At 35.0% G+C, this 26,876-nt stretch overlaps 1 protein-coding gene across 2 annotated transcripts in view; it reads left to right on the top strand.

Moving 5' to 3' along the window:
- LOC142354499 (IQ motif and ankyrin repeat domain-containing protein 1-like) overlaps nucleotides 1-26,876 on the top strand; it is a 59,090-nt gene that overhangs the window by 22,436 nt on the left and 9,778 nt on the right. The window contains exons 1-7 of one of the 2 annotated variants that reach the window (XM_075406816.1): nucleotides 7,290-7,451; nucleotides 10,197-10,507; nucleotides 14,180-14,285; nucleotides 14,882-15,046; nucleotides 18,805-18,995; nucleotides 21,359-21,422; nucleotides 23,873-24,075. In XM_075406816.1, coding sequence (XP_075262931.1) covers nucleotides 7,377-7,451; nucleotides 10,197-10,507; nucleotides 14,180-14,285; nucleotides 14,882-15,046; nucleotides 18,805-18,995; nucleotides 21,359-21,422; nucleotides 23,873-24,075 — 1,115 coding nt within the window. In that variant the 5' untranslated portion in view covers nucleotides 7,290-7,376. Of the gene's footprint in view, nucleotides 1-7,289; nucleotides 7,452-10,196; nucleotides 10,508-14,179; nucleotides 14,286-14,881; nucleotides 15,047-18,804; nucleotides 18,996-21,358; nucleotides 21,423-23,872; nucleotides 24,076-26,876 lie in introns of those variants that run through there. The other variant, XM_075406817.1, reaches the window with a different exon arrangement.

Consider the following 26,876-nt stretch of genomic DNA (forward strand, 5'->3'; position numbering starts at 1 on the left):
TCCTCCAGTGTAACATGAAAACCGTCCGGTTGCCTTGTCAAACGTGCCCGCTTCACAGCAAGGTTATGGCCGCGACTAAGGTCAATTGCTTCGCAACTCACTGCTTCAGAAGAACTGACAGAAGTCATTGATACTTGTCTGAAAAACACAGCACTATAAGTTTGTTCAAGGTTTGAAAAAAGGACCAACAATGGCTGGAATGAGATGACGAGTAATAGCTGCAAAAAAGTTTTTTATTTAAAAAATAGCAGCAAGAGAATACAAAAGTATTGTATATAGGTTGATCAAGGAGAGGAGAATAATAATCTGGTAGCCAATCAATCAGTTGAACCAAAACTGTGTGATATCATTCAGACGATTTAAAATTTTTTCATATTGGAAGAACTGCTCTTTTTCACTTTTTGACTAGCTTTAATTTCATTGGGGATCGCCAAATATCTGCATCTTGCTCATTTCGATATGATAAATCCTCTGTAACAGGGATAGCAAAGTCTTCGGGAAAGTCGTCCCCAACTTGAGACTGGGTGTAAACTTCGCCTTCGTCGCCAATCGTTTCGCCATTTAATTTGTGTTCAACTTCCACAACTTTTGTCTTCATTTTCTTCCCTTCAACGGGAGCGCTATTGCATCTTATCGCTTCAAGGGATGAAGTCATTGCCACCTCAAAAGACTCCCGGAGTGCCACATCTGTCTCAGTCAAGGTTTCACTGGACTCACTGCCAATAATTTTTGTGACGTTGATCAATTCGTCCATTGTGAGCGATAAACTCGATTGTCTGGTCCATTTATCGGATATTGTATTGATTTTTGAATCAACCGTAGTTGTTAATTTGAAGACCTTAATGTAGGCGTATGCGCTCGTTTCAAATTTTCTGAGCCCGACTCTGACAAATCGGTTGTTTTTTGGATCCAGGTCCCACACGTTATCCAGTTTTGATACCTCAAAATCTTCTTCAGGCGTTACTCCGGTGAAAGGCTGTGCATTTTGTCGCTCGAGGTCACTTTGTTCTTTTCGTTTTCTGATCCACTGCGCCATTCTAAATTATTTGAAGCAATGAAACTATGAACTAATTTTTTGAAAGAAAAGTGTTGCGTAGGTACGACCAACTCCCGTGAAAGGTATCAGTTTCCCAGTATCACTTCGAATTTCAATCAAAATATCGTGAATATAGTTTTTATTGACAAGCTTAGATTGAGTTTTGTCAAAAGAGTGACGATATACAGCTGGATATCCGAAACGGCCTGCGATGGAGGACTCCACCTTTTCAGGACCAATTTGAGTTGCGTCAGATAGGGGGAAAGATCTTAATAAGGGTGCCTTGGTATTGCCAACAAACTGTGGCTCAATAATGTCACAATAAACAAAAGCAAGATGATACAAATTGATATCCGTTGGAAAAACTGGCTTATCTTCAAACTGGTTGTTTCCAGAGGAAAGTTTATTATGCGTCTCCAACGGAGATTTCTCTAATCCTAATATGTATCTGAGATCATCGGAAACATTTGTCAGATGAACACAATCCTTTCCTTCGCATAGAACAACCACACCTTTGGACGTAAGTTCTTTTCTCGGGAAAAACTGAAAATCTTTTTTACTTTTATCGAAAATAGATTCTTGTCCTCTAGATGCATAGATTCCTTTTTCCATGCCATCAATCAATTCGAACACGCAAGTAACGGAAGGACGCAAGTGTATTGTCGGGATAGCAATCAAGCGACGCATTGGATGATAAATCGATCGTAAAGAAACTGTTTTCTAATTTTGTCATCAAAACGTTGCAATCACTATTGCCTAAAGTTGGCAAGCACTTCCTCTTTTAAAAAAAAAATAAAAAAAAACGCTCATGGCTCAAACTGTGTTTTAATCAAAGTTTTAACTTACTAACAATGTTGTCGGAATGAAGACCAAGATGATTTTGGATATAAGTAGGATGACACTCCTCCACTTTTTGTTTTCTTCCAATGAGAAACAAAATGTAGTAGTGCAAGCTAATCTGAAATAAAGTGTAAGGGCTGTTTTTTTCAAAACGCAAACAAGAGCTCTAAGTAAAAAATGAGAAATCACTTTATTTTTTTTTGCTGATTGAAAACAAAAACAGCGAAAGACCGAATTTTACAAATTGTAAAATTTCATCAAGACATCCCTCGCTTGTTAGAAATAATCTTCTTTTTTAAAATCTGTAAACAGGAGCAATATAGAGAATTTACAATCATTCCGAACGAGGAACATAGTTGAAATTTTACAATTTGTAAAAAGTAGAAGCTGAGTTTTTTACAATTTGTAAACAAAATAGAAGCTGAGTTTTTTTACAAATTGTAAAAAAGTAGAAGTTGAGTTTTTACAAATTGTAAAATGAGATGCCTAAAAATTTGACAATTTGTAAGAGAAACGTAGTTGAAATTTTACAATTTGTAAAAAAAGTAGAAGCTGAATTTTTTACAATTTGTAAAAAGTAGAAGCTGAGTTTTTTTACAATTTGTAAAAAGTGGAGGCTGAGTTTTTTACAATTTGTAAAAAAGTGGAGGTTGAGTTTTTTACAATTTGTAAAAAGTAGAAGTTGAGTTTTTACAATTTGTTAAATGAAATGCCTAAAAATTTGACAATTTGTAATAGGAACGTAGTTGAAATTCTACAATTTGTAAAAAGCAGAAGCTGAATTTTTTACAATTTGTAAAATGTAGAAGCTGAATTTTTTACAATTTGTAAAATGTAGAAGCTGAAATTTTTACAATTTGTAAAATGTAGAAGCTGATATTTTTACAATTTGTAAAAACTATAAAATTAGAGCAGCAAGACAAAATTAAGTAAAGCTTATTCGAATAAACAACAACGCTAGGACAAAAGCAAAAAATTTAGTTGAGAAGGAGCAACCAAATGACGGTTAGCAACAGTGTGAGCAAAATGAATTACTTGGAGCGAGGCAAAGCTAACCTCAACTTGCTAGTCGATACACCAACCAATCAGAAAAATGATCCACAAAAACAAAGAATTAAAGCATTGAGTCCTATCAGAAAATTTATCAAAAACGAAAAACGAGCAAAGAATGAATGAAAAGTAGAGAAAAAATTAACCAATCAGTTTTCTTCACTAACTCAAATTAAAATTCGAAAACACAAAACGAATCAACAAAAAGGTTGTTTTCATAGTGAATCAAGTTTTTTACAATTTGTAAAAAATTTTTACATTTTGTAAAAATGAGTTGATCCGACAGACATGTATCACGATAAAAAGAGTAAGAGTTTTTTACATTTTGTAAAATTTCTTTTACAAATTGTAAAAATTGTGCATTTTTTAGTTTTTGAAAGATTACTTGGAACGATGAAAGTTTTACAATTTGTAAAAAAAACTTGTAAAATGTACTGTTTGTTTTCAGAATTTAAAATAATTTTTGAGAAGTATAATTTTTTACAATTTGTAAAAAAAAATTTACAATTTGTAAAAAATTTTTTACAATTTGTAAAAATTTTTTACAATTTGTAAAAATTTTACATTTTGTTAGATAAACTGATTGTTTTTAGAATTTGAAATACTATTGAAGAAAAGCAATTTTTACAATTTGTAAAAAATTTTACAATTTGTAAAAACAAATTTTTTACATTTTGTAAAAATTATTTTACAAAATGTAATTTTTTCTGCAAATATAAGAAAAGCTGACAGTGTGCATGTATCAGTCAGTTGTTGCGTATAAACGCGTGAATGTGTGCGCGCTTGTGTGTGTGTGTTTGTGTGTGTGGGTGTGTGTGGTTGTTTGTGTGTGTGTGTGTGTGTGTGTGTGTGTCTGTGTGGGTGGGTGGGTGGGTAGGGTTGATGGAGGGGGGGGGGTACACATTTTTTGTAACTACTTTTTTGATAACTTTTTTGATAATTTTTTTTAGAAAACACGCAGCCTTTTTCGAATACGTAGGTTGAATAAGTTAGGAATAGATTTAACTGTTTAGAAAGAGTAAAATCGTTTAGGCAAAAATACTGTTTTTTGTATGTGAGGATAAAGCGTGTTGATAATAAGAGCGATGACAAATTAATGTGCTTGCTCTAACAAACAGGAAGTTATTTTAACAAACACACATACTCACGCACGCACACACTCATACACAACACAAGCAAACACACATACTCACGCACGCATACACTCATACACACACACACACACAACAAACACAAACGCGCACTCAAAAAGGAACAATACGGCAGCTGAAAAAAGTGGGGGAATTATGACGCTATATGTTTTGCTAAAAATTGAAAAAGGAAAATGAATAAGCTTACTGTGTCATCTAAAAATAGAACAACATGATTAGTCGGGTAGGCTCCGAAAACCGAGGAAGAATGCATGTGCTGATTGGGTGCCGAGTATCACCCTATCGGCATATGTATTTTTCTTACATTTCAAATATCAGGATATGCATTTGCAGCCAATTGATCCGTTTTAGATTTGAAAGTGAATCTCTTCATTTTCTTTACATGTTAACCGGGATAATTAATAATAATAATTGTGGTTTCTGCGTAATCGCAGCGTAATAGCATTAGGCCTACAGTAGCCTGTTTTCAGCTGCCATTTTTCTTATTATTCCCCACATTTCAGACTGATCTTTTTTTGAGCAGCATTGCTCTTTTTTGGTGCCTAAAGCCACTTTTTTGCGTCTGAAACTTTCACGTGGTACCATTATTGCAGCCAACATTAGTCAGGCTATGGTCAACCTGAAGCTATGGTTAAGTAAGAGCTCATCCTCACACAGACGGCTTCACGGAGGCAGGGGACTGAACTCTCAATCATTGGCGTGTAAACCACACACCTTACCTCTCGGCTATCACGTCACCGTTTAAAACAATTGGATGACCGTTTATAACAATTGAATCTCTCATAGAATTTCATGCGTATCTCAAAAGATATTACATATCCAAAACTGCCCACCCACCCCCCCCCCCCATCAAGGGTTTTTTGGTTCTGACACATCAACCTGGACTTGTGTCTTATCCGATCCTTCAAGATTAATGCATTAACTTAAAAAATTATGTAGTAAGATACAAAATTACAAAATTTTAAATTTTCTATGTTATGACTACAAGAATACAAAATGAGAATACAAAAAATATTGCGTCTGATATCATGTATGTTCTACATGATTGCTCTGAAATCTATCTCCTATACAAAATCACAAATTTTTAACAACCTCATAAAACATTTCATTTTATTTTAAAAACTACTAAAACTGGAGCATACCTTAATCTGTAGTATCGTTTATTGCAAGAGATATAGTCTCCACTCGGCAGTTCAATCCGACACCATGTCTTCTTAGGTTGAACACAATTCTTCATACAGTATATCCCCAGCAATTCACGACACAGAGACCCAACTTCGTCTCGTTCCACCTGGAAATTATACCCAAAACTTTAAAAGTAATGTCAAAAAGACAACGCAAGTTTGTCTCAGAGGGGAGTTTAAACAGGCGCAAGTTCTGTGAAAATGGAGCAGAACTGAATTGGAACCATCATCTTGCAAAAAGGAATGTGCTAAATAACCATTAAAACGAGGTACTAGCGCTTTCAGTTGTTATTTACCAAAATCAAGGTATAAATAGCAATTTTGGAACGTCATGATCGACTGGAGGAAAAGTGAATTGTAAAAAAAACGAAGAAGACGTAAACGAGAGAAGACACGATAATAAACAATTGTTTTAAGAACTAAACAAAAATTCATGACGTTTTTACTTTGACGTACCTTTTTGTCCCTGTTGACGTCATACATGATCGAGAGAACTTCCTTCTCTTCAGGGGTCAAGTTCAATTTTAGAAGTGGCGAAAAAAGAGCCTCCATGAATTTGGACCTATCCACTTTCGTTGAGTCAAAATTGTCCATTAACGCGTTGAGAACTGCATTGAAGAATTGAGAATTTGCTTCTCTTGCAGAATTAGTATTTTATTTTACGGTATTTTTGCCTCAGAAAAAACAATCTGGTTTTCATTTTTCTAAGACATCTCCCAATCATTGCATAAAAAGCGTTTTGCAATTGGCTAATTCTTAATTAAGAATTCATTGAATACCAAATATTTCAAAACAGGCGTTCAAAACCGACGATACCGACTAAGCCGAACACACCAAAGCGTTCGTACGTTGAAAACCAAACATACCGCAACATTTAACAAATATTTGTTGTTTGGTCTTCCCAACTGGGAAACTTTCCAAAACGTTTAATTACGAGCATATTGGCTAAAAATTAGTTGAAAGTTTCAATTAAGAAATTGGGAGAGTATTCGAGCTTCATTTTAAATTTCTGACCCAACTATTATAAATCTTCTGACCAGATGCAATTTCATTAAAAGGTTTTTTTAGAAGCATGCTTGATCACAAAAATGGTTTAAAATAGGCCTCAGATGAAAAAACTGGTTTCAAAAAGTTCTAGAAGCAAATGCATCCCTAAATCCGACATTTCAGCAGGAAGTTTTCCCGGATCTCTTTCCCATGCTGGTCCAGTCTTATCCCTGCACGCCAATCGGAACGAACTGCTCCATAAATCACCTTTACCCTCCCGATATAAAAGAGCCCATTTTTGTCGTCTCATGGGACTCGTATCGACCTCATCTTCTTCTTTGTCAGACGCTGGGTTCTCAGCACTAATCAAGAGGATCTGTTTCCTTTTACCCAGCCAGTTGAAAATCCCCATCTATAATTTTTTTCTCACCCCATTTTTAGTATCTAATCAATGCAAACTGCAGTTCCACCATTTATTGTTGCACGCTAGCCATCATGGCAAGATTATTCGCTGCCCGAAGCGAGACTAAAAATTACACTGTCAAGATCTTGCAATATTGGAGATAATCTTTAGTGGATCTTGAATTAACCTTAAAAAAAGTTATTCTTGCAACAATAATGCGGAAAAGAGATATTTTTGCGCTGCGATTCCTTGTAAGAACATCAAGTTGTTAATTAATTTCTGCTTTCTAATCTTTTATTTTATTCACTCAGTTAAATCGAAAAAAGATTGCAGACTGGTGGTAAAAGCAAACAGATTCCTATTCGGTTTTTCGGGATCCGAAGCATCCTCTTGTTTCGGCTTCGAATCTTCGACTTTTTCCTTCGGCTCCTTGCTGATTTCTGCCGCAGTAATTTCCTTATTTGGAATCTTTGATTTCTCGGATTCCGGACTTGTTTTGCCAGACAATAAAGGCGTTGACTCTCGACTGGATGCTGATGATTTACTGTTTGTTTTGTTCATAGTTTTCTGAGTTGGCGAGTTTGTTGATTTTGGTCTTGAAGGTGAAGATTTCAAGTTGTTGCCACTTCTCTTACGCTCTAAAGTTGGTTTTGAAGAGCTCATTTTAATTAAAATTCAGCACAATGTTCACACAATTTAATTAACAACGTTTGTTACTTTGATTAATGTACGTGTTTTGTGAAACCAAACTTTTTAATGTATTTTTTACAAATAAACGGATTCAAATTAAAGTTACACATGTAAGTATTACACTTTTGAACGTGCTCAGTTTAAAGAGTTGTGTCATTTTTATTAAGTTTACAATGTTAAACAATGAGGCTAACAATAAACCAACGTTCATTACCAATTGATTAACGCAATTCTTATAAGAGCGTAAAAGATTCTTGGTTAAATTAATAAGATAATGCATAAATCGTTGAATATCTTATCAGATTTACCCTGGTTTGTAAGATTTTGTAAGATTTTGAGACAGCTTATAGAGTACTTGTAGGTCTTGTAATGTTCTTGTTAAATCTTATAAGATATACAAGATGAGAAACGTCCCCTAAAAGTTCTAAATTTCAAATAAACCATTGCAAAATTTTTTGAAAGAAATATTGCCAAAAAACCGATGAGATCTTTGAAAATTGTTTTATATGACCAAACAATTAACTTTTCTTTTAAAAAAAAATTTCTTGTTAACATTTTTGTCAATTGCTAAAAACCTTCTCAAGAAACCATTACAAAATGTTTGCGGTACTGCTTCAATTAGGAGTATATCACCATTCAACTCAATTTTGGAATTCTTCCAATTGTTTGGATGGTATCCTGCTTCTTCACCTCTATATATTTGACCCCCTACCCCAATTTATGCATCCCCTAGCATTGCTCTCGATCAGTTCTCCCCGATTTTAATCCTTTTTAAAATAAGGGCTACTAAATTAGTAAAATAACCACTTGATCATGCATTGCGGGCGGCCATGCCTCAGCGGCGCGTGAGAAGTGATATGGAACTATCACAACTGGGCATGGTATTAAATTGTGCGCTTATTTATGACAAAACACGCCTTTTTTCGACTGCTAATTGGCGGGATGACAAGATAGAGGAGTGAAATGATAGAAGAGTTAAATGATATGGGGTTAAGCTATACGGGGTCAAATCAACCAGGATGAAAAGAAGTCGAACTATTTCGATAGCGTTATATGAATGTAACGGCAGATTAGATTAGAGTTGAATTCAAAATGTGTTACTCGTAATTTTAACCAATTAAATTGCTGGCACAAAGATGGCTTGTGCTAACCTGATAAGAATTGTGTCGTTTACTGTGTGTTTTATGGTTCATCTGGGTTATCAATTGTAATTCAAAATTGTCTTGCGTGGTTATTTCATCAGAAAAGATGATTCAGAATACGGCAACCCAGATCTAATAGAAAGTAGCTAATCAAATCTGAATCTATATTTTTTGTTGTTGTACTGACATAAATCCTTTTTTTAAATTCATTTGTACTGACATAAAAAAAAAACAAATATTACAACTTTGAGCAACAACTTGTACAAGTAATGATGGAGAATTCTCCCCAACGAGTTTAAGGGGCCTGATTTCAAAAGCACCAAGAATATGAAAAATTGAGAACAGATTACCCCAAGAACTAATTAATTGCCTTTCGGCAAGACGAAATCGAACTTTTTGCTTCAATCACGAAACAATGTATTGGACAAGTCTGCATAGACACGTCTTGCCAATATCAATACAAACTTTGACAAGAAAATTGGAAAAGAATGCGATAGCTTTTTAGTTTGAAAGAACAACTTTCAGCTCAAATACTTTTGTAGACCGTTTTTTACTACACGTCATTGTGTTTTTTGAAAAGAAATAACTCCAATTTTTGTTCTGCTCTTCTTTATTTTTATATTTTTAATATGAATGAACAAAAAAATGGTGTGTTTTTTGTTAATTCACAAAAAATACCAGCTCAGCAGTTGTCATTTTGGACAAGCATTAAATGTTTACGTTAAATACGTTTTGTCGAATCAATATGTTGCTTAAGTTATGTATATCTCAGCTATTGTATTTTTGTAGTATAGGTCACAATATAGATGACCTTTTCCATATGAGACAAGATCTGTTCAGTTTTTTAAAATAAAAATTTGATTTACTCTCCTGCTCTATCAACAAATTGTTTAATGGCTTTAATGGCAAAAATTCTGCCAAACTTTATGAAAACCAAAATTGTGAATAGTTTCCAGATCTTCTACGAAATTTATTGGTAAACGTCCTGACATTTTCACACGCTGTACTACAACGCAAACACGGGTTACGTTTTTCTGAAGCATTTATGTATTCGCATTTGAGTAATATTGGTACTAGATTGACACTAGATTTTTGCTAGAGTCTCTATTACGTGTCTCTTTTATGAAAATTTTTTCTCAGGTTCTAAGAAATTATTATGATCGGTTAATTTTTTTCAGAATCAAATTAATTAATTTGTTTTTAAATAACGTAGTATGGGTCAAAATAGTCCTTGAATTAAAAAATGACTAATAAATTTAAACAGGCTTTTGAAAAATATGTAAACCATTTTTTGAACCGCGTGGAAGTTGAAACCAAACTGTTTGTATAACTCCGTTGTGTTCCAAATTTTGCAAATTTCTCATCCTTGTCTTTGTTTGTGGAAAATTTGTTTTTTTGTCCACCATTATTTCAATGACTAAGAGAGGTTACGCTTCTCATTTTCTCTGCATAGAACCACCCGGCTTAGCTTTTCGGTGGAAACGAAGCTCAATATATCACTGTTTGTGTCTAGGCATTTCAACCGTCTGATTTTTATTCTTTTGTGAACGCGTGCTTATTGTGCGTTCAGTGCTTAATATTCAATGCATTTTAAAACACATTATATCAAATTTTACGTTACGTTTTCGTTATTGCTTATTGTACAATGAGATTTAAAAACGTGTTTAAACTATGTACCTGTTTTCTCAAACGATAACTCGATGAATTTTTAAGCCAAAGTTTTTCTTCAAATGCCTGAAAATGCCTCCAAAGAAGCCAACAGTTACTGGAACAAATAACAAACTCAAAACTGGCGCTACAACCACCGCAGCCAAAAAACCGGTTGGAAAAGCAACTTCAACCACAACTGGAAGTAAACAAGCGTCAACTGGTGTGAACAAACAGTCAACAGGGAAAGGCCAAAATGCCGGTGGAGGAGGGGGCAAAGATACTAAAAAAGATCAAGGAAATACTTCTGCCGGTGGGAAAAATGAGGAAAAGAAGGAACCGGTGAAGAAATGGACGAAAGAAGATGAAGCTGCCAGGTTCCGTTTTTATCCTTGTATAGAAAATGGTGATCTTTAAAGGATATTTTATGATCCTCAGATGATATGTACGATTTTTAATGGTCAGTTCCACATCTTCTTAGGCCATATGAATCATTATCACTTCAAACACGCATAGGTGAGCAAGCCATTGAAATATACTAATTGCCTGCTTACCACTGTTTTTTGTCTGGAGTAATTTGAGCCGACTCGTTAGTTTTCCACTCCTGATCTTAGCAAAATGTCAATTAGACATAAATGAAATCAAACTTAATTGCTAAGTAATTGCTGAGCTGCCCCCAAATCACTGTTAGCGGATTAAAAAGAGCAAACAAAGGTAAAAACGAAAAAGTCGATTTTATACCGATTTTCATAGCGTAATGATTTTCTGTGTCACGGTCCAGGCCTAGGCCTCTACTTATGAAAAGACTTAGAAAAGTCTAGTAGAGGGGCCAATATTGAGTATAATTACACGGTCGAGCTTCTTAGTGAAAGTCGAGCTAATATCTTTTCATGGGTCGACCTTAAGCCTGTTCATAACGAATAAAGTCCAGCTAAGGTCTCTTCATGGGTCCACCATTAGTCTTTTCATAAGTCTGTTTTCCTTCAAAATCCGAATTTTTTCATGTTTTGAGATTTCGGAATTTTTAACTTTTGTTCTGCTTTTACAGAAGCAGAACCGGAGCAAGACTAAATAGCTTTGCACCAGAGCAGTCCAACTTACGAAAAAGTTCGAAAACTGCCAAAAGCGTTAAGATCTTCGTCAAATTTTAAGATAAGAGTTATGGCAATTCGAGTATATTACCACATTACTTGATTCAATGAAACCAGCTAGCTTAAGTGTATTGGTCCTAGTCCCATTAGCCTTGACAATTTTTTGACGTTATTCAGTTTGTTTTCACATCCAAAATTATGAACTGTTTTTTTATAAAAAATAATGCAGTTTTTTGAGGAAATAGTGGTTCTTCTGAAACGTAAATTATGAAGTTTAAGTTATATGCAACATTTGACGACAATTTCATTGGCAAAAAAAGCAGACTTATGGAAAGACCAATGATGGACCCATAAAAAGATTTTAACTCGACTTTATTTGCAAACATTATGTCGAGCTTAACTCGAGCCCAAATATTGGGTCGAGCTAAAGTCTTTTGTGAAATTTTGGGTCCAGCTAAAGTCTTTTGCGAAAAATTTGAGGCAAACTAAAGTCCGGATTGTCGTAAAGTCCAGCTAAAATCTTTTCATAGCTCAAATGAGTCGAGCAGGGTCTTTTCATAGTACAATTGGGTCGAGGATTGTCTATCATAAGTCAGTACCTAGAACTGGGGGAGTTGTAAAAGCAGTCTTCTATGTCACTTAAAAGAACAGAACTTTTTGTCAAATTTTTCAGAAGGTATTTGCACTTGAATTCAATGTGGTCTTCGAAACTTTCCACCTATCAAAAACTATCTAAATCAGAAAAAAACAATGACTTCTGAAAATTATTGTTGTCAACTTTAACACACCTAGCAAATCAGTCATAGCTCAAAAATGTTTGCAGAAATCCTACTTTTATTAGAGGAGAAGAATAAAGGGGTGGCAATTTACAAGCAATTAGAAAAAGAGAAATGAAAAATTTTTCGATAAAGTGCGATTTTTTTAGAGTCTGCTGGTGAACAATATCAACAATTACTATACTGACCTAAACTATTGCCGCAAAGGACCTAAATTTCTTCAAATTCAGACTCAAATTAGGTTTTCATCACATAACAAAATTTTGCTTGAGTTCATATCCTCGGCAATATCGCTGTTTTCCGCACAAATGTACTAAAAACAGGAAAGCAAGCAACCGCGAATAAATCGGACACGTTTAAATTTTGGTATATATGTCGGGAGATTTGGCATTTTACATTGTGGGCAATCTGGCGACGAGTGTAATTGACTCTAGTTTTTTAATATTGTCACTCTTTACCGTACGTTGGATGTCGGCGGCTTCCATATTTTCATATCAACCAATTTTTGCACATTCGAAGTCGTTATCGCAGTTTTATAAAGGTAGTTTCAACTCGCTTACAATCTCGTTCATCAGCAGCTTTGTGGTCATCAATTTCTGTCAATTTCATCAAATGTAAATTTTCATAAGTACAGCGTGTTTCATATGGACTGGATGTGAATGATGGATTGATAGATTTTAGTCAAATAAAGAATATTCATTATTTTACGTTTCAAATAAATTTAGGATAGATGACTCTAGAAATGCATCCAAAATTAAATTATTTCCAATGATTGAAGCCTAATGGAAATGATTGAAGCTGCAGCAGAAATTTCCATAATCACAACGTATTTTATATGATTAGGCGAGCAAGAATGAAGAGGCAATCAAGTTTTTAGAGAAAAAGAGTATTCAAAACTTTCTTCAGATAAAAATTAAAGATAACTGAGATTTAAAAGGCATTTCAGTTCAACTAAATTATTTAAATTGATTCTTAACGAAATTGACTGAAGCTGCCGAGAAAGTCTTTAAAAGTTCCATTAACTTTATATAAAATGGAGAAAAATGGAGGCAAGGGATTTCTCTGCAAAATATTTTTTTATGTTTTAACCATATTATATTAAATCCACTCCTCCTCGTCCATTCGTTCTTAGTTCTCCATTCTCAATTAATTGGTTTCACCTTCATCACCTTCTTTTGTTTTGAATGGATTATCTTATCAGTAACATGATTAGAAAGTTCTGTGCGACTGTTGATAAAAGCTTTTTTCGTTCTATCAAAACGTACAGATTCTATAAAAAGATCATAGTAAAAATTAAATAATAAAATACTAATCCATAATATAAATCAGGCTAATGCCAGTTTTTAAATCGTTATTACCTAATATTTAATTTTAAGTTGCTCATAAATTAACTTAAACAATAAAATAAGCTTAAGGTAGATCCTCCGTGCGAAACACGGGCCTCGATTTGTTGGGATCAATCGGCAAAATTTTGCTTCGCTATTGTCACTAGAAAGCTCATCAATGAACTTGACAAAGTAGCGACAAAAGATTGCCACTTTCATCGGTGATATTGTCGATGATCTGGACAAATTTTGCTAAAATGCAAAAAATTTTGCATGAAAATAATTTCATCCGAATTCCACATTTTTTGGCACCCAATTCTCAAAATACAATTGTTTTCCTTTATAAAATTTTACTTTTTACTAAGGATTACGTCATGTAATGTTTCTAGCCTGCTAATGATAATGCTGGGGTAGCACAATAATCTCTTAACTTTTCGTTTAAAATATTTTAAATTACTTTTTTCCAACCCTGAAATTGCAACAAAGAAAAAACTACTGGAAACTTTTTTGGTAACCATGGAATTATACAGATCTAATTCCTATAGGATTTCACCGAGACGAAAAATATGCAAGCATAAGCGCTCTGAAGAGCTAATATAAACAGCGCGAGTTAACAAACTTTCTCAACTAAAGGAAGCGTTTGGTTTCATTGTAAGATTTTTTTACCTGACTAAAATAGCCAAGCGTTGATATTAATTTCCTCTATCTTTTTGTACTCTTCCTAGAGTACTCCTCTTAGAGGGCGGGAAAGTCATTAGGGTACCATTGAAATTATGAACTGTTTTGTTAGAGTACTAATTAACCCTGTCCATAGTTTGTCGAAAGGTTTGTTGACATCTGTTTTTTGTCTACAACAGAACAATACAATGCAGTGCTAGACAGCATATTGCAAGGAAAGAGCTGAACAGACTGAAGAAAGAGAAACTGGACTACGAAGAGACGATGGAACGGCTGGAAAAGGAGGTTAACTTGTTTAGGACTGAATTAAAAATAATTATTTTAGAAAATGGAAACTCTATTGTTACAATGAGCTGACAATTAGTCAAATGATAATCTGATAATCTTTAATATTGTCAATTTTAATTGGTTCTTCTCGATATAGATCAATAACTGACGTGATCAAAATACGTTCTGAGAAAAATTTCTGCTATTTAAAAGTTTATAAAAATTTAACCTAAGAACTTCGAGATCAATGTTGAGATATGTTGAGGTCAATTTTGTTACAAAATCCCCCCCTTCCCTCCCCGTCACTAGCTTTTAATTTAATGGGCATAAACCACATTTGGACCTATTTCATATTTACCATAATTGGGGCGAGGGATTTTGTTGAATATGGTTGGCGAGATCGAGGGTTAACTATTTAGCTGCAAATCATATTAAAATCACCCACGGTTGCACCAAACTGAGATTTGCTCTATTTAATTATTGATAAAAAAATAAATATGAGAAAAAATGTTTTCTTGCGGGGCTTACCCGAACAAAGATTGTTAAATTTACAGATATTTTTATTTTTGTCACTACTCGCTTGTGTCGTAAAAACCAATTACCTCTATTTCCAGGCATTTGTGGCTCTTGTTCGGATGGAACAGGAGAAGTTGAGGAAAGAGCAGGAAAAGGAGGATGAAGAGAGAAGGAGGAGATTAGAGGAAAAGAAGAGGATTGGGAGGATGTTGGAGGCGGCATTCGAGGGAGACAACTTCGCCATCAAAACTATACTCAGAGAGGTTAATTTTATTGTTTCCTTGTAATTTATGTAGACACTATAGGTGTTGACGGGACCAAAAACGAAAGAGTTCTTGAAGAATTTATTAAAAACACTCGATCTTTGTATTGTTTGGAGTTTGATTCAATTCTTTGCAACAAAAATTAAAGGTGAGTTTTTTTTAATATTAAAAACTGGTTCTTATACGTGTCCTAGAAGTTCTATCATAAGGTTTTTTGATAGCATTCCATTTCCCGTTAAGGACGTTCAGTTCAACTTCAATAGAACCCCGTTATTAGCGGTAATATTACAATAATGGGGACCACTATGTATGTGGGAGTCTATAATGCAAAAGATTCGAAGATTCAAGGTACAGAGTTTAAGTTTTCAGGGCACAAACCGGGTCGAGGTTTTAGGGTGAATTTTTGTAAGAAAATGTGGTGATTGCGATAATTATTAAAAAAATTACTCCTTTGTGGAGATGTTGAAAAAAAACCTGGACCCTTTAATACATCGAACTTGTCGACTTTTGATACAGTGCTAGATCCATCCCAAAAGGGTTTGAAATTTTTTCTCATAAATGCGCGTAGCATACAAAATAAGTATGAAGACCTTTCGAACTTGCTTGAACAACTATATTCGCAAACCATACTTATAGTAACCGAAACATGGGTTTCCGAGCAACAGGACACTAATTTCAATATTAGTAATGAGCATCTTTTCTTAGTAAAAACTCGATCAAAACAAACAGGAGTCCAGCGAGGTGGGGGTGTTAGAGTTTGGATCCCCAGACACTTCAATGGTAAACGTAAGAAAGAATTTGAGATAGCTAATGCAAATTTTTTGAATCAATGTGGCTCGAAATTAATGAACCTCTGAAAGATAAATGTTTGGTGAATATTTCGAACAATCCGAGTAGAAATCTTTCCGATTTTTTCATGAACGAGCTGAAGTATCTAATGCATATTCCTTAACAGACAATCTTCTTCTATTTGGAGACTACAACATTGATCACTTCAATAAAAAAGAGAAAGAAATACTTGATAACTTTACATCTGGTTTGGCACTTAACGCAACAAATGTGGACACTCCCACTCGCATCAGCAAAACTAATCAGTCCCTTATCGATCACTGCTTCATGACAAAAAACCAAATTGTAGAATGGAAAGTTTGTTTGCCTCCCACTGAGGTTGACCACAATATCATATTTTATCAGAGTAAATTAGAAATGATAGGGAGGAACGAAGATGCATATTTCTTTAGAAGGAACATGAAATTTTTTTGGGGGAGAAATTCAACAGGGACTTGGCTTTTGCGGACTGGCGACCTATGTATCAAGAGGAAAATTGTGATGAAATGCTTACAAAATTGAATGAAATTTTTCAACGTATACTTGAGCAACATGCACCTATACAGATCTGTGATTCTTCAATAAAACAAAACAAAAAAAGTGATAAACAATGGATAGGATATCCAAGGAACTCAAAAAATTAATAGCAGAAAAACATCATTTGTACAATCAATATAAACTCTCTCAAAACTACGATGTTTTTGACGAGTTCAAAAAATGCCGTAACCTAGTGAACCGAAAACTACGAGATGCACGTCACAAATATTCTGTTAATTTTTTTAAGCAATATGAAACATCGAAGCAGAAATGGAATTCCATCAATAAAAAATTAGGAAACCACAAACAAGGTATTAATGTGTCTGAAATTAAAATTAACGGAGCCAAGACCTTTGACAAAAAAGCAATCTGCAATGCATTTAATAAATCTTTTGCGGAAATGGGCAAATATTCTGGTGATTTCGTTCCTCACGATATCCATAGGTTGGACCACTGTTCTGAAAAAATCAATTTCAGAGTATTGACTTTAAAAAAATCTACAAAGCCATTGATAGTTTAGAAAACAGTAAATCACCCGGTCCAGGAATTGTCCATGCATGGGCTATAAAGGCGGCGAAGTACGCAATTGGTACTCATCTGCAATTTATTTTTAATGAATGTATTCAGAACAGCGTCTTTCCAACTGTTCTAGAACATGCATATGTCACACCAATTCACAAAAAAGGATCAACAACACAAGTGTGCAACTATCAACCAATTTCTGTCACACCAACTTTTGCTAAGCTTTTTGAGAAGCTTCTACTTTTCCAAATGATGGATCACATTAATAAAATCAAATCTATTGAATAAAGAGCAATTTGTATTCCAAAACAAAAAATCTTCAACAGATGCAGTATTGTTTTTCACTGAGACAATAGTAGAAAACCATGAAAATGGGCAAAACACTGCAGCTATTTTTTTAGACCTTGCAAAAGCATTCAATTCAATTTCGCCAAAAATATTTCTTAAAATAGCAGAGTCCTTCAACTTCTCTGAGACTGCTGTTAATTTATTGAGATCTTTTCTCGAAGAAAGATCACAATGCGTCAAAATAGGCACCGAGGTCTCAGAACACGTTTTCGTTAATCACGTAAATCATTTTCGAGTACCGCAAGGCACAGTATTAGGACCCCTAAATTTTCTTTTATAGGTTAACGATTTTTCAGAAAAAATCAAAGGTGACTTTGAGCTTGTTCAATATGCAGACGATACTAGTATTTTATGTCGATATGAACCAGGAGAAACAATTACAACAAAAATTGAAAATATTTTACTGAAGACGGACAGTTACTTGAAGTAAAATCAACTCACTTTGAATGCTGATAAAACAGAACTACTTTTTTTTCTACCAGAGACGAATTAGAACCAAAAGTTACTTTTAACGGAAATTTAATAAAATCTGCTGAGAGTAAATCTAGGAATACAACTTGACTCAAAATTGACTTTTGAAGCATATCTAAATGTAGTTTTAAAAAACATTGCGGCCGCCTTTCGCTCACTATATCTTGTAAGAAACCATATACCTTTGGAAGTCAGGTTGCAAGTTTTCCAAATTTTTTAGTCCTGTCTCGTTTGTCATTCAGTGGAGTTTATTTACAAAAATTGTCAGCAAAAAATGTACATCGTATAAATCGACAGATTAATTGGTGCATAAAAGTGTGTTATATGCGTCGTAAATTCGATCATTGTCGTGATATCCTTCTCAAATCGCATGTCCTACCAGCTGAATTAATTATTTCAAAGTTTATTATATTGAAACTCCACACAGACTTGAATCAGAGGATAGTATCAGAAACATCTAAAAAATGTGCAAACCGCCTACAGTTAAAACAGAACAAACGGAAAAAACAGCTGATAATAAGAACGCAAAAGTATACTAAGCAGAGTAAAAGATCTTTGATTTTGAAGAGCATACAAAAATTGAATAAGTTACCCTCTAACGTAAGAGCGACGGAGAACAAAATTCTTTTCAAAAGAAATTTAACAGAGTTTTTGCAACGTCAGCATGAAAGTTTTCCAATAGATAGACAGTTAGGATCATTCGTGTCTTATTTTTTTATATAGTAGAACGAACAGCTTGATGGGTAACATCAATTGATAACCAGAAGTTTGATGTATAATTTTGATTATTTCAATAAATATTCTTGATTTTTCTGAAGGCATGTAAAATTTAACCTTTCGCTTATATTATTAATTTACATGTTTGGAAAAAAAATATTTTTTTACCGCATTTCACCGCATTTCTTACAAAATTTCACCACCAAACCTCGATCCGGGAACTTTAAAGTCATGTAATAGTTGGTCTGGAATCCACAAACTGGACAGTTATGAGAAAACGGACAGCTCCATTGGTACCGAGCAATCTGAAGTGGAGAACTTTGTTAATTTTTAAGATTGAGGAACTTGACGACGAGGCAGGAGTTGTGAGAGAAGGTTATGGTCTCTTTATCCGGAAGAGACACCAGCTGGCAATGGTGGACTGCAAGGATGCCAATGACAACACACCCCTCAGTGAGGCAGCAGCCGGGGGGCATCAAGACACAATCACGATGCTGGTCGAAAAGGGCGCAGATGTCAACAGCAGGTAAGAGTTAGAAATTTTCCAATGAATAATGTCTATTTTGTTTACATTGTTGTTTTGGCAGCGTTTTGTTTGGCACCGTATCCCCCATATCTCCAAGCCAACACTCCCATTGAAAAAAATTGAGCAGATATACCATGCGAAAACCATCCTAGACGACTCAGTTCGTGCTGAGCCAAAATAACTTCTGATAAGACCATCTTCGAAGTTGGTCTGGAAATGATTTGATCAGAGCTCATTTTGTGTGGGTACTCTAAATGTGCACCCGGTCGAGGTGTCAACGCTAAAAAAACGCCAAATTATAAAAGATTGGCTTAAGATCTTATATAAGATCTTACATATTTTGCGTTGGATTTAGCGTAGTTCTTACATAAATTCAACGCATTCTACGCCCATCTTACATACTTTGCGTTGAATGTAGCGTAGATCTTCCATACTTTGCGTTGAATTTAGCGTAGATCTTACATATTTTGCGTTGAAATTAGCGTAGATCTTACATATTTTGCGTTGAATTTAGCATAGATCTTACTTAAATTCAACGCATTCAACGCCAATCCTACATATTTTGCGTTGAATTTAGCGTAGATCTTACATATTTTGCGTTCAATTTATTGTTGGCACTACATAATTTGGCTGTTTGATTTTTTGTGGGGGGCGTGCGTGAGTGGAGGGGGAGAAGTGGGGGTACGTCTGGAGGGGGGGGTGGAGGCGCAGTCTATGGGAGTACGTACGGGATGGGGGTACGAGGGTGGTGAGGTGGGGGTACGAGGCGGGGGGGGGGTTACGTGTGGTGATGAGGGGATGAGGTATGTGGGGGTTAATTGAGGGGGGTTGGGTGTACGTGTGGGGGGGGGGAGGGGGGTACGAGGGGGGTGGTGGTGGTGCGGGGTTTCGAGGGGGGTAGGGGTGGGGGGAGGGTACGTCGCTGGGGGTGAGTTTGGTGGTGTACATGGAGGGGGATAGGTTGGGATACGTGCGGGGGGTAAGTGTGGTGAGGGGGGAGGGGGGAGGGGGAGGGGGGAGGATTGGTACGTGGGTTGGAGGGGCAATTTTTTGCGATTTTTTTCAAAAAATCAGAAACCGGTTGCGTGCAAGAAAAACTGGAAAAAATTGAAAAGACAGAAAATAAAAGGACAAAAATTGATTAGGATCTAAACTGAATTCAACGCAAAATTATGTAAGATCTACGCTTCGAAACGCCAAAAATATGTGAAATGTGATGTTACAATCCGATTTGTAAATAGTGCGGATCCTACGAAAAGTAATGTTCTGTAGCACAGAGGTAGACGAGGCGACAAGTAAGCAGCAGGTCAGTGGTTCGAGTCCCATACCCAGAGTTTTCTGCGTTGATTTTTTTTGTAAAATCAACGCTAAATTCAACGCAAAAATATGTAAGATCTACGCTAAATTCAACGCAAAATATGTAAGATCTATTCTAAATTCAACCCAGAATATGTAAGATCTACGCTAAATTCAACGCAAAATATGTAAGATCTACGCTAAATTCAACGCATTCAACGCAAAATTATGCAAGAAAATTGCGGTGAATTGTCCGACTTGTCAGCCTTAGTTACCGCTGATCTTACATAAATTTGGCAAAATTCCTCCGCCCGGGCAGCACTCGAGCCGTCCAGGTGGGAAATTGAAAACCCAGTAATAAGAATAATAAAAAGATCTGACAAGATCTTGCAGGAAACTTCGGCTATCTTAAATTTCAGTGGAAAAAGTCAAGGTACGCTTGAGTTGCAAAAATTTTAGCATGTTTTGGGCATATTGCAAGAAATTGGGCATATTGCCATGATCTTATCAAGGCATGTCACGATTTTTTGGGTCTTTCCCATTATAGCCCCCCATGAAATTATAGCCCCCATTATGGTATATTTACCATGATTGGGGGGGCTATAGGTTATCTGACCACTAAGCTGGGGGGGGGGCTATAATGGGAAAGACCCGATTTTTTTAATTAAATCATAGCAAAGAAGATATTGCTGTGACATCCTAATTTTGGCAAGAAATCAAAGACGTCGCTCGTTTTGACACGATGTATCAAATATCGTTTGGCTGAGCTTTTCATTCTTTTTTGAGTTTCTGAAGCCATATATCAAAATAACCGAGCGGTCGGAATTTTCGCACGTTCCCGTACATACAGGACACATTTTACAAAACTTTTTTGATTTAACAGCATTAGAAGGATGATTTGATTTTCTGCCGTGAATAATATCTTCAAGAACCTTGCAAGATTCGAAACTCATCTCTGCGGAGTACTGTGGAAAGGTCTTGTCATATTTCGTTGGCATATCATTTCGGTATCTGGCGCAGTGATGCTTAACAACTGAAAATTTCATACATGATTTTGACTGTTTCAGGGGTCAATTTGAGAGAACGCCTCTGTACAGAGCCGCATTTGCTGGGAACATGGCTGCAGCACAAGTAGGTACGATTTACATTCTACTCAACATTGCAATCCATTAAAAATTATAGTAACTAATGCATAAAAATTGTTAGTTTTTAGGTTCAAATATGGGTGATGTGTTATTGGAGTCTCATGGTCTCATCTAGTATTATTATTTTCAATTAGGTCGTTTTTGTCATAGTTTTTTTCACAGATTCGTTATTATCGAGTTCTCTAAAATCGCAAGGCATTTTTGATAACTGCAACTAAAAGGACGAAGTGCAATGTAAAATACCAGTTGGTTCACAGAAAACTTGGGATGAAAAATGCAACCGCTTGAGTTTTCCGCCAATACTACTTTATAGAACGTCTTAATTTATCAAGTTTTAAGTTCAGGTGGTTTGCCAGCAAGAAAAGGTTATATATCTGGCCCAAAATATATCTCGCATGATCTTGAAAGCTGATCAACAAAAATTGTGCTACCCGGGATGAGATGTGAGCTGAGGGTGCTGAAATTTTGTATGGAATATGCTCGGGTCGAGGTGTCACCACCATTCAACGCAAAATTATGTAAGATAAGCGGTGAATGCGGTGAAATTACATATATCAGGCGGTGAATTCATTCACAAAATTTTTTATCGCCTGGTAGCGGTGAAATTACATAAATTCACCGCTGATTTTAGCGGTGAATTTACAGAAATTTTTTGCTCTGAAAAAAGTGTCCAAAGTTTGTGAGATGAGCGGTGATTGCGATAAAAAAAAAACATAAATTCACCGCTTAACATAGAGGTGAGCTTACGTAAATTCACCGCTTAGAAAAAAGTGTTAATATTGTGTGACATCAGCAGTGAATTCGGTGAAATTAATGGGGAGTAAAGGAGGATTTGTTAGATTTAAGCTCCCCCCCCCCCAAAAAAAATAAAATTGGGACTTAATCTTACATTTTTTACGCTTTTTTCTATGTGGTGAATTTATGTAATTAATCCACTGGAAAAAGCTGTGAACTTACAAAAAATCACCACACTTCAAAAAATCACTAAAATATGTAATTTTACCGCTAAAAATCACAAATCTTACAAAAATTCACCACGCAAGTTGTACAAAAAGTAGAGTGAATTTGATATATTTTCAAAAAATTACTAAAAATTAGTGAAAGATGGCGCAGTGGAAGAAGCAATATATGATATGGAGGTGGGAACTTCAAACCCCTGTAAGGGAGGTAAAATGCAGTGACTTTTTGTAAGTTCACTGCTTACTATAGCGGTGAAATTACATAATTTTTACCGCTTTTCACCACAAGAATTCGCACAAAATTTGCAGTGAAAAAAAAACAACTCTTTTTCAGCTTTTTCAGCGCATTCACTAAGCACTTTCAGCATGTTCCCTTAAAAAATTCAGCTTTTTCTTTACATAACTTCTTTCCACCCATTCTTCAAATAATTTCAACACCTCAAATTTTCAGCACATCTCTTATATAATTTCAACACTTCGAAAAAACAGCAAACTTCAGCGCTTCAGCACATTCTTTACATAAATTCGGCACTTTTCTTTCAAAAATGCAGCAAATTTATCAACAAATTTCATACATAAATTGAACTCTTCCAAATTTTAGCACACATCTTACATAATTTCAGGACTTCAGAAAAGAGAAATTTTCAGCACTTTCAGCACATTACTTACAAAAAAATTATACGTAAAATTCTATTACACATTATTGCTTATAGCGTAGTTATAATGTACGCTTCTTCATCTTTTGCAATTCTGAAGATCCATTGATCAATCAAAAATTAGCACTGTTTCTTAAAAGATTTTTCATATTTTTGTAATAGAGAAGAACTGAAGTGCGTCACATTTCCATCAAGGCTGATGGAAGGAAGACAATGAAGCAAAGATACCTGGTTTCCTTCAATCAAGTATAGTGGCAATATAATCCGGCTACGATGACTGCTTTATCTTAAGTGTTGACAAAATTCTCAAGCCTTTTGGCAGGTTTTCATCTGTTTTTTAAATTGGACTGCTGGGGTGCTTTTTAGTCGTGCTGTGGTGCTACTTCTGTATTTACATAAGCATACAAAATTCAAAACATTCCGAATTTGCGATTCTTCAAATTGTGTAAGGAGAGCGTTGAAAAGGCGTAAGATAAGTGTTAAAATTGCTGAAAGCTGTGTAAGAAATGCACTGGTAGTCATTGAAGAAAAAAATTTTGAGCGGATAAATCTTAAAAAATTATCCGCTTAATGTGTTGACAAGCGCTGAAAATTTGAAAGAAATGTGTTTAAAATCCAGCATATTAAGCGGATATTTATGTAAGGTTTATCCGCTGAAAAATATTTTTTCAGCGGCTGTCAGCACATTTCTTACATAATTTTCAGCAAAAACCTTACCCCGGGTAGGTCGTTCGCCGTTTTGCAACATGATGAAATGTAACTATTTGCAGTCGTTCAAGTATACCAAAAACAAGAAAAAGCATTTTGGGTATTTGTATCAGGTGTTGCTAAGCCAGGGCGCAGACCCGAGACTGTATGCAAACGACGGTATGCAACCTGTGCACATTGCAGCCAGTGACAGTATGAAGGGGTTGTTAGAGGAATGGGACATTGAGATGACAGAGAGAATTTTGGAGAGATTGGAAGCTGAGAAGGAGAGGAGACGACAGGAGGATAGAAACACTTGTAACACACAGTCTAACAAGTAAGAAACTCTTGGTCTATAGTTCTCAAAAAAAATAACATGTATATAACATTGGCCACTATTTGCGTTTTTTGTTTTGTTTAAGGATCTTTGGCTATATTTCCAATTATCACCCCCTCCGACACACCTATGAGCACCCCCCCCCCCCCCATGAGCACAGAGAATATAATATAGCCACCTTTCATTTAGCATAAATACAGGGTCTATAATTATAAGGAGACAACCCGAAACTTTATACGCCGAAATCAGCAACCATGCGAAAATCACCGACCAAATTACGTTCCTTCGTTGCTAATTCCGGCAGCAAATTCTAGCAAAAATATCACTGCAAAAAATGGCGACCAATCTTTTGAAGAAGTTTCCCAGCTGTTTACGAGGAGTTGCAATTCGAATGCCCAATTTTAATGTTAAAAAAGCAACTTAGCTTAAAATATAGATATAACACACAGAACTCGAAAAAAACAGCATCAAAAAATTACAGGCTCAAACCGTAACCAGCCAAAAATTAAACGCGAGATCTCAACCAAACAAAAAACAAAAAAAATGAGCTGAGACAAGCGATGATTTGGGCTACAAAACAATCAGATGGGTGGAACTTTTTGCTATATTTTCGGAAAAGCTCAGGTTTCTAGTTTACTTGAAATTTTTCAAAAATTACGAAATGAAATTGCATTTTCAAGACCTTGATTTTTGAACAACATATTGCTTCTTGACATAAATCAACGGTTGACAGAAGTTTCCTCAAAAAATGTAAGGTGGAAGTACCAGAATGGTCGGCAAAAAATGCCAATCTGAATCTAAACCAAAATTATTAGAAAATTTTGAAGCGACAATCACAAAACCAGACTGTTCTTCGGAAAAATGTTGGAGAAAATGTCAGAAAGTTGGCTCTGATGTCAGCAATTTGTGTAAAAAGCATATACTCCAGCTTCTAGATTTTTGCGTGATGACCCAATGATATTTAAAAATTTATTTGAACTCAAAGTGTTGGATTATTTGTTGTTTGTGGCACTTTTGAAAAAATATTAAGGTGTACGTATTTTTTTCGCACCATAGTCTAAAAGTAGATTATCAAATTTTGTGGAATATTTTAAGTTTTTCTACATCTGATATTTTTTGTTCCGACCCTCTTGAGGGGGGAGGAACTATATACTCAACTGGGTTTTTTTTGTTCCGTGAATTTTCGCCGCTCGATATATTCATCGTAGAGAGTTGAGACTGGTATCATTAGAAAGCTCGTCCAGCGTAGAATATGGAATTAAAAAGATTTTTTTAATTTTTGTTTTCTACAGGGAGTTATCGAGGTTTAAACTTCTGAGAAAAGAAGAGTGAATTCACGTTGTTTTTATTCACATTTTCCGGAATTTTTGCCTAAATTTTCGTCAATTTTGGTAAAATTTGTTATAATTTTTAAGAATAGTGTCGTTGATTTCATTTTTGAAGACGAACAAGCATTGTTGATTGTTCTGATTTAATTTTTTTGGTCAAAAAATCTGGATAAACATTTCAAAATTTAGCCTTTTTCATCAAAAACAGCACGAAATAAGCTACTTTAGTCCACTTTGATTAAATTTGCCGACAGTACACCCCCAAACAACACTCATACAATCTTTTTAGACTCAGAGGGGGGCTATTTGTACTTCAGAGTCCGCTGAGAGTGCACTGTAGTTAAAACTTTGCCGTTTTTTGCTAACTTTACTCGCTGATTATCAATAATGCAGAATTTATTTTGAGTTTTTAACTAACAAATTATCTATATCTACAACATTCGAAAAATCAATTGTTCCTAACGGACATTAAATATTAGCAGGGCTAGTTTTGGGCCATTCTTGGACTGTTACAATCCAAAAAAAATCGGGTTGTAATCAGTCGGTCTTTTTTTAAAAAAAAAGACTTTTTTTTTAATAATAAAGAACAGAACATATCAAATCAAAGCTCAGGAGTGATAGGTCCAACCAATTCGCTTGCTAAGCACCTCCAAGCTAATGCATTTAGTTTTTTAATTGAAAGTTTATGGTCGTTTCTTTTTTTAAAAATAATTGACTTTTCAATAAGTAATGGCTTAATTAACTTTTCCTCTGTTTTTTTCTTAATTTGCTCAACTTCCAGCTTAGTGTCAGCAAAAAAAGACTGCTTCTTCTTTCTACTGAGTTAACATTTATTCTCGGTTGCAGTTTTAAGCCTGAAGTTATTGTTTTCTGGCTTCGATACTACAATATTTCAGATTTTTGTTTGTTTTGATATTTGCCAGTTTTTCACGTTTTCTAATTTTGTCACATTATCACATTATTGACAGTTCCATGTCACCTTATTAGTTTTGAGAATAAGACGCAATTGAAGATATTAAAATCTTGAAGGATAGACATCATCGTTTTAACGGCCTCAACGCCTCTTTCTTGAAGAAATCAATTGAATTTTTTAATTTTGTCTCTAACTGTCATTTATACTTTGTCGTTTCGGTCGTATGAAATTTCCTGTAGAGTGATAGCTTTCATTGGCTTTTCATGGAAGAATAGAAGAACCGATATTCTGATATTAGTTGATAGCTGATGGCTTTCATGACTTTGAAAAAAATCGTTTTCCAAAATTAAAAAGAAAACTTTTTAACTTCGCAATTTTGTTCTTTTTATGTTTCTTTTTGTTACCTAATCTCGTTAGTTAATTACTGGTCAAAAATGACATTATGGGTGTCAAGGGAACAAAACGGATTGGTGTCCCAAAATCTTTTTTTAAAGAATTTGTTATGACCTTACTGGCTTCGACACCGGTTTTTCACAAAAAAAAGTAAATTAATTTGATTT

The sequence above is a fragment of the Convolutriloba macropyga genome, chromosome 15 (genome assembly GCF_964194025.1).
Source record: "Convolutriloba macropyga chromosome 15, txConMacr16.3, whole genome shotgun sequence".
Lineage (NCBI taxonomy): Eukaryota > Metazoa > Xenacoelomorpha > Acoela > Convolutidae > Convolutriloba > Convolutriloba macropyga.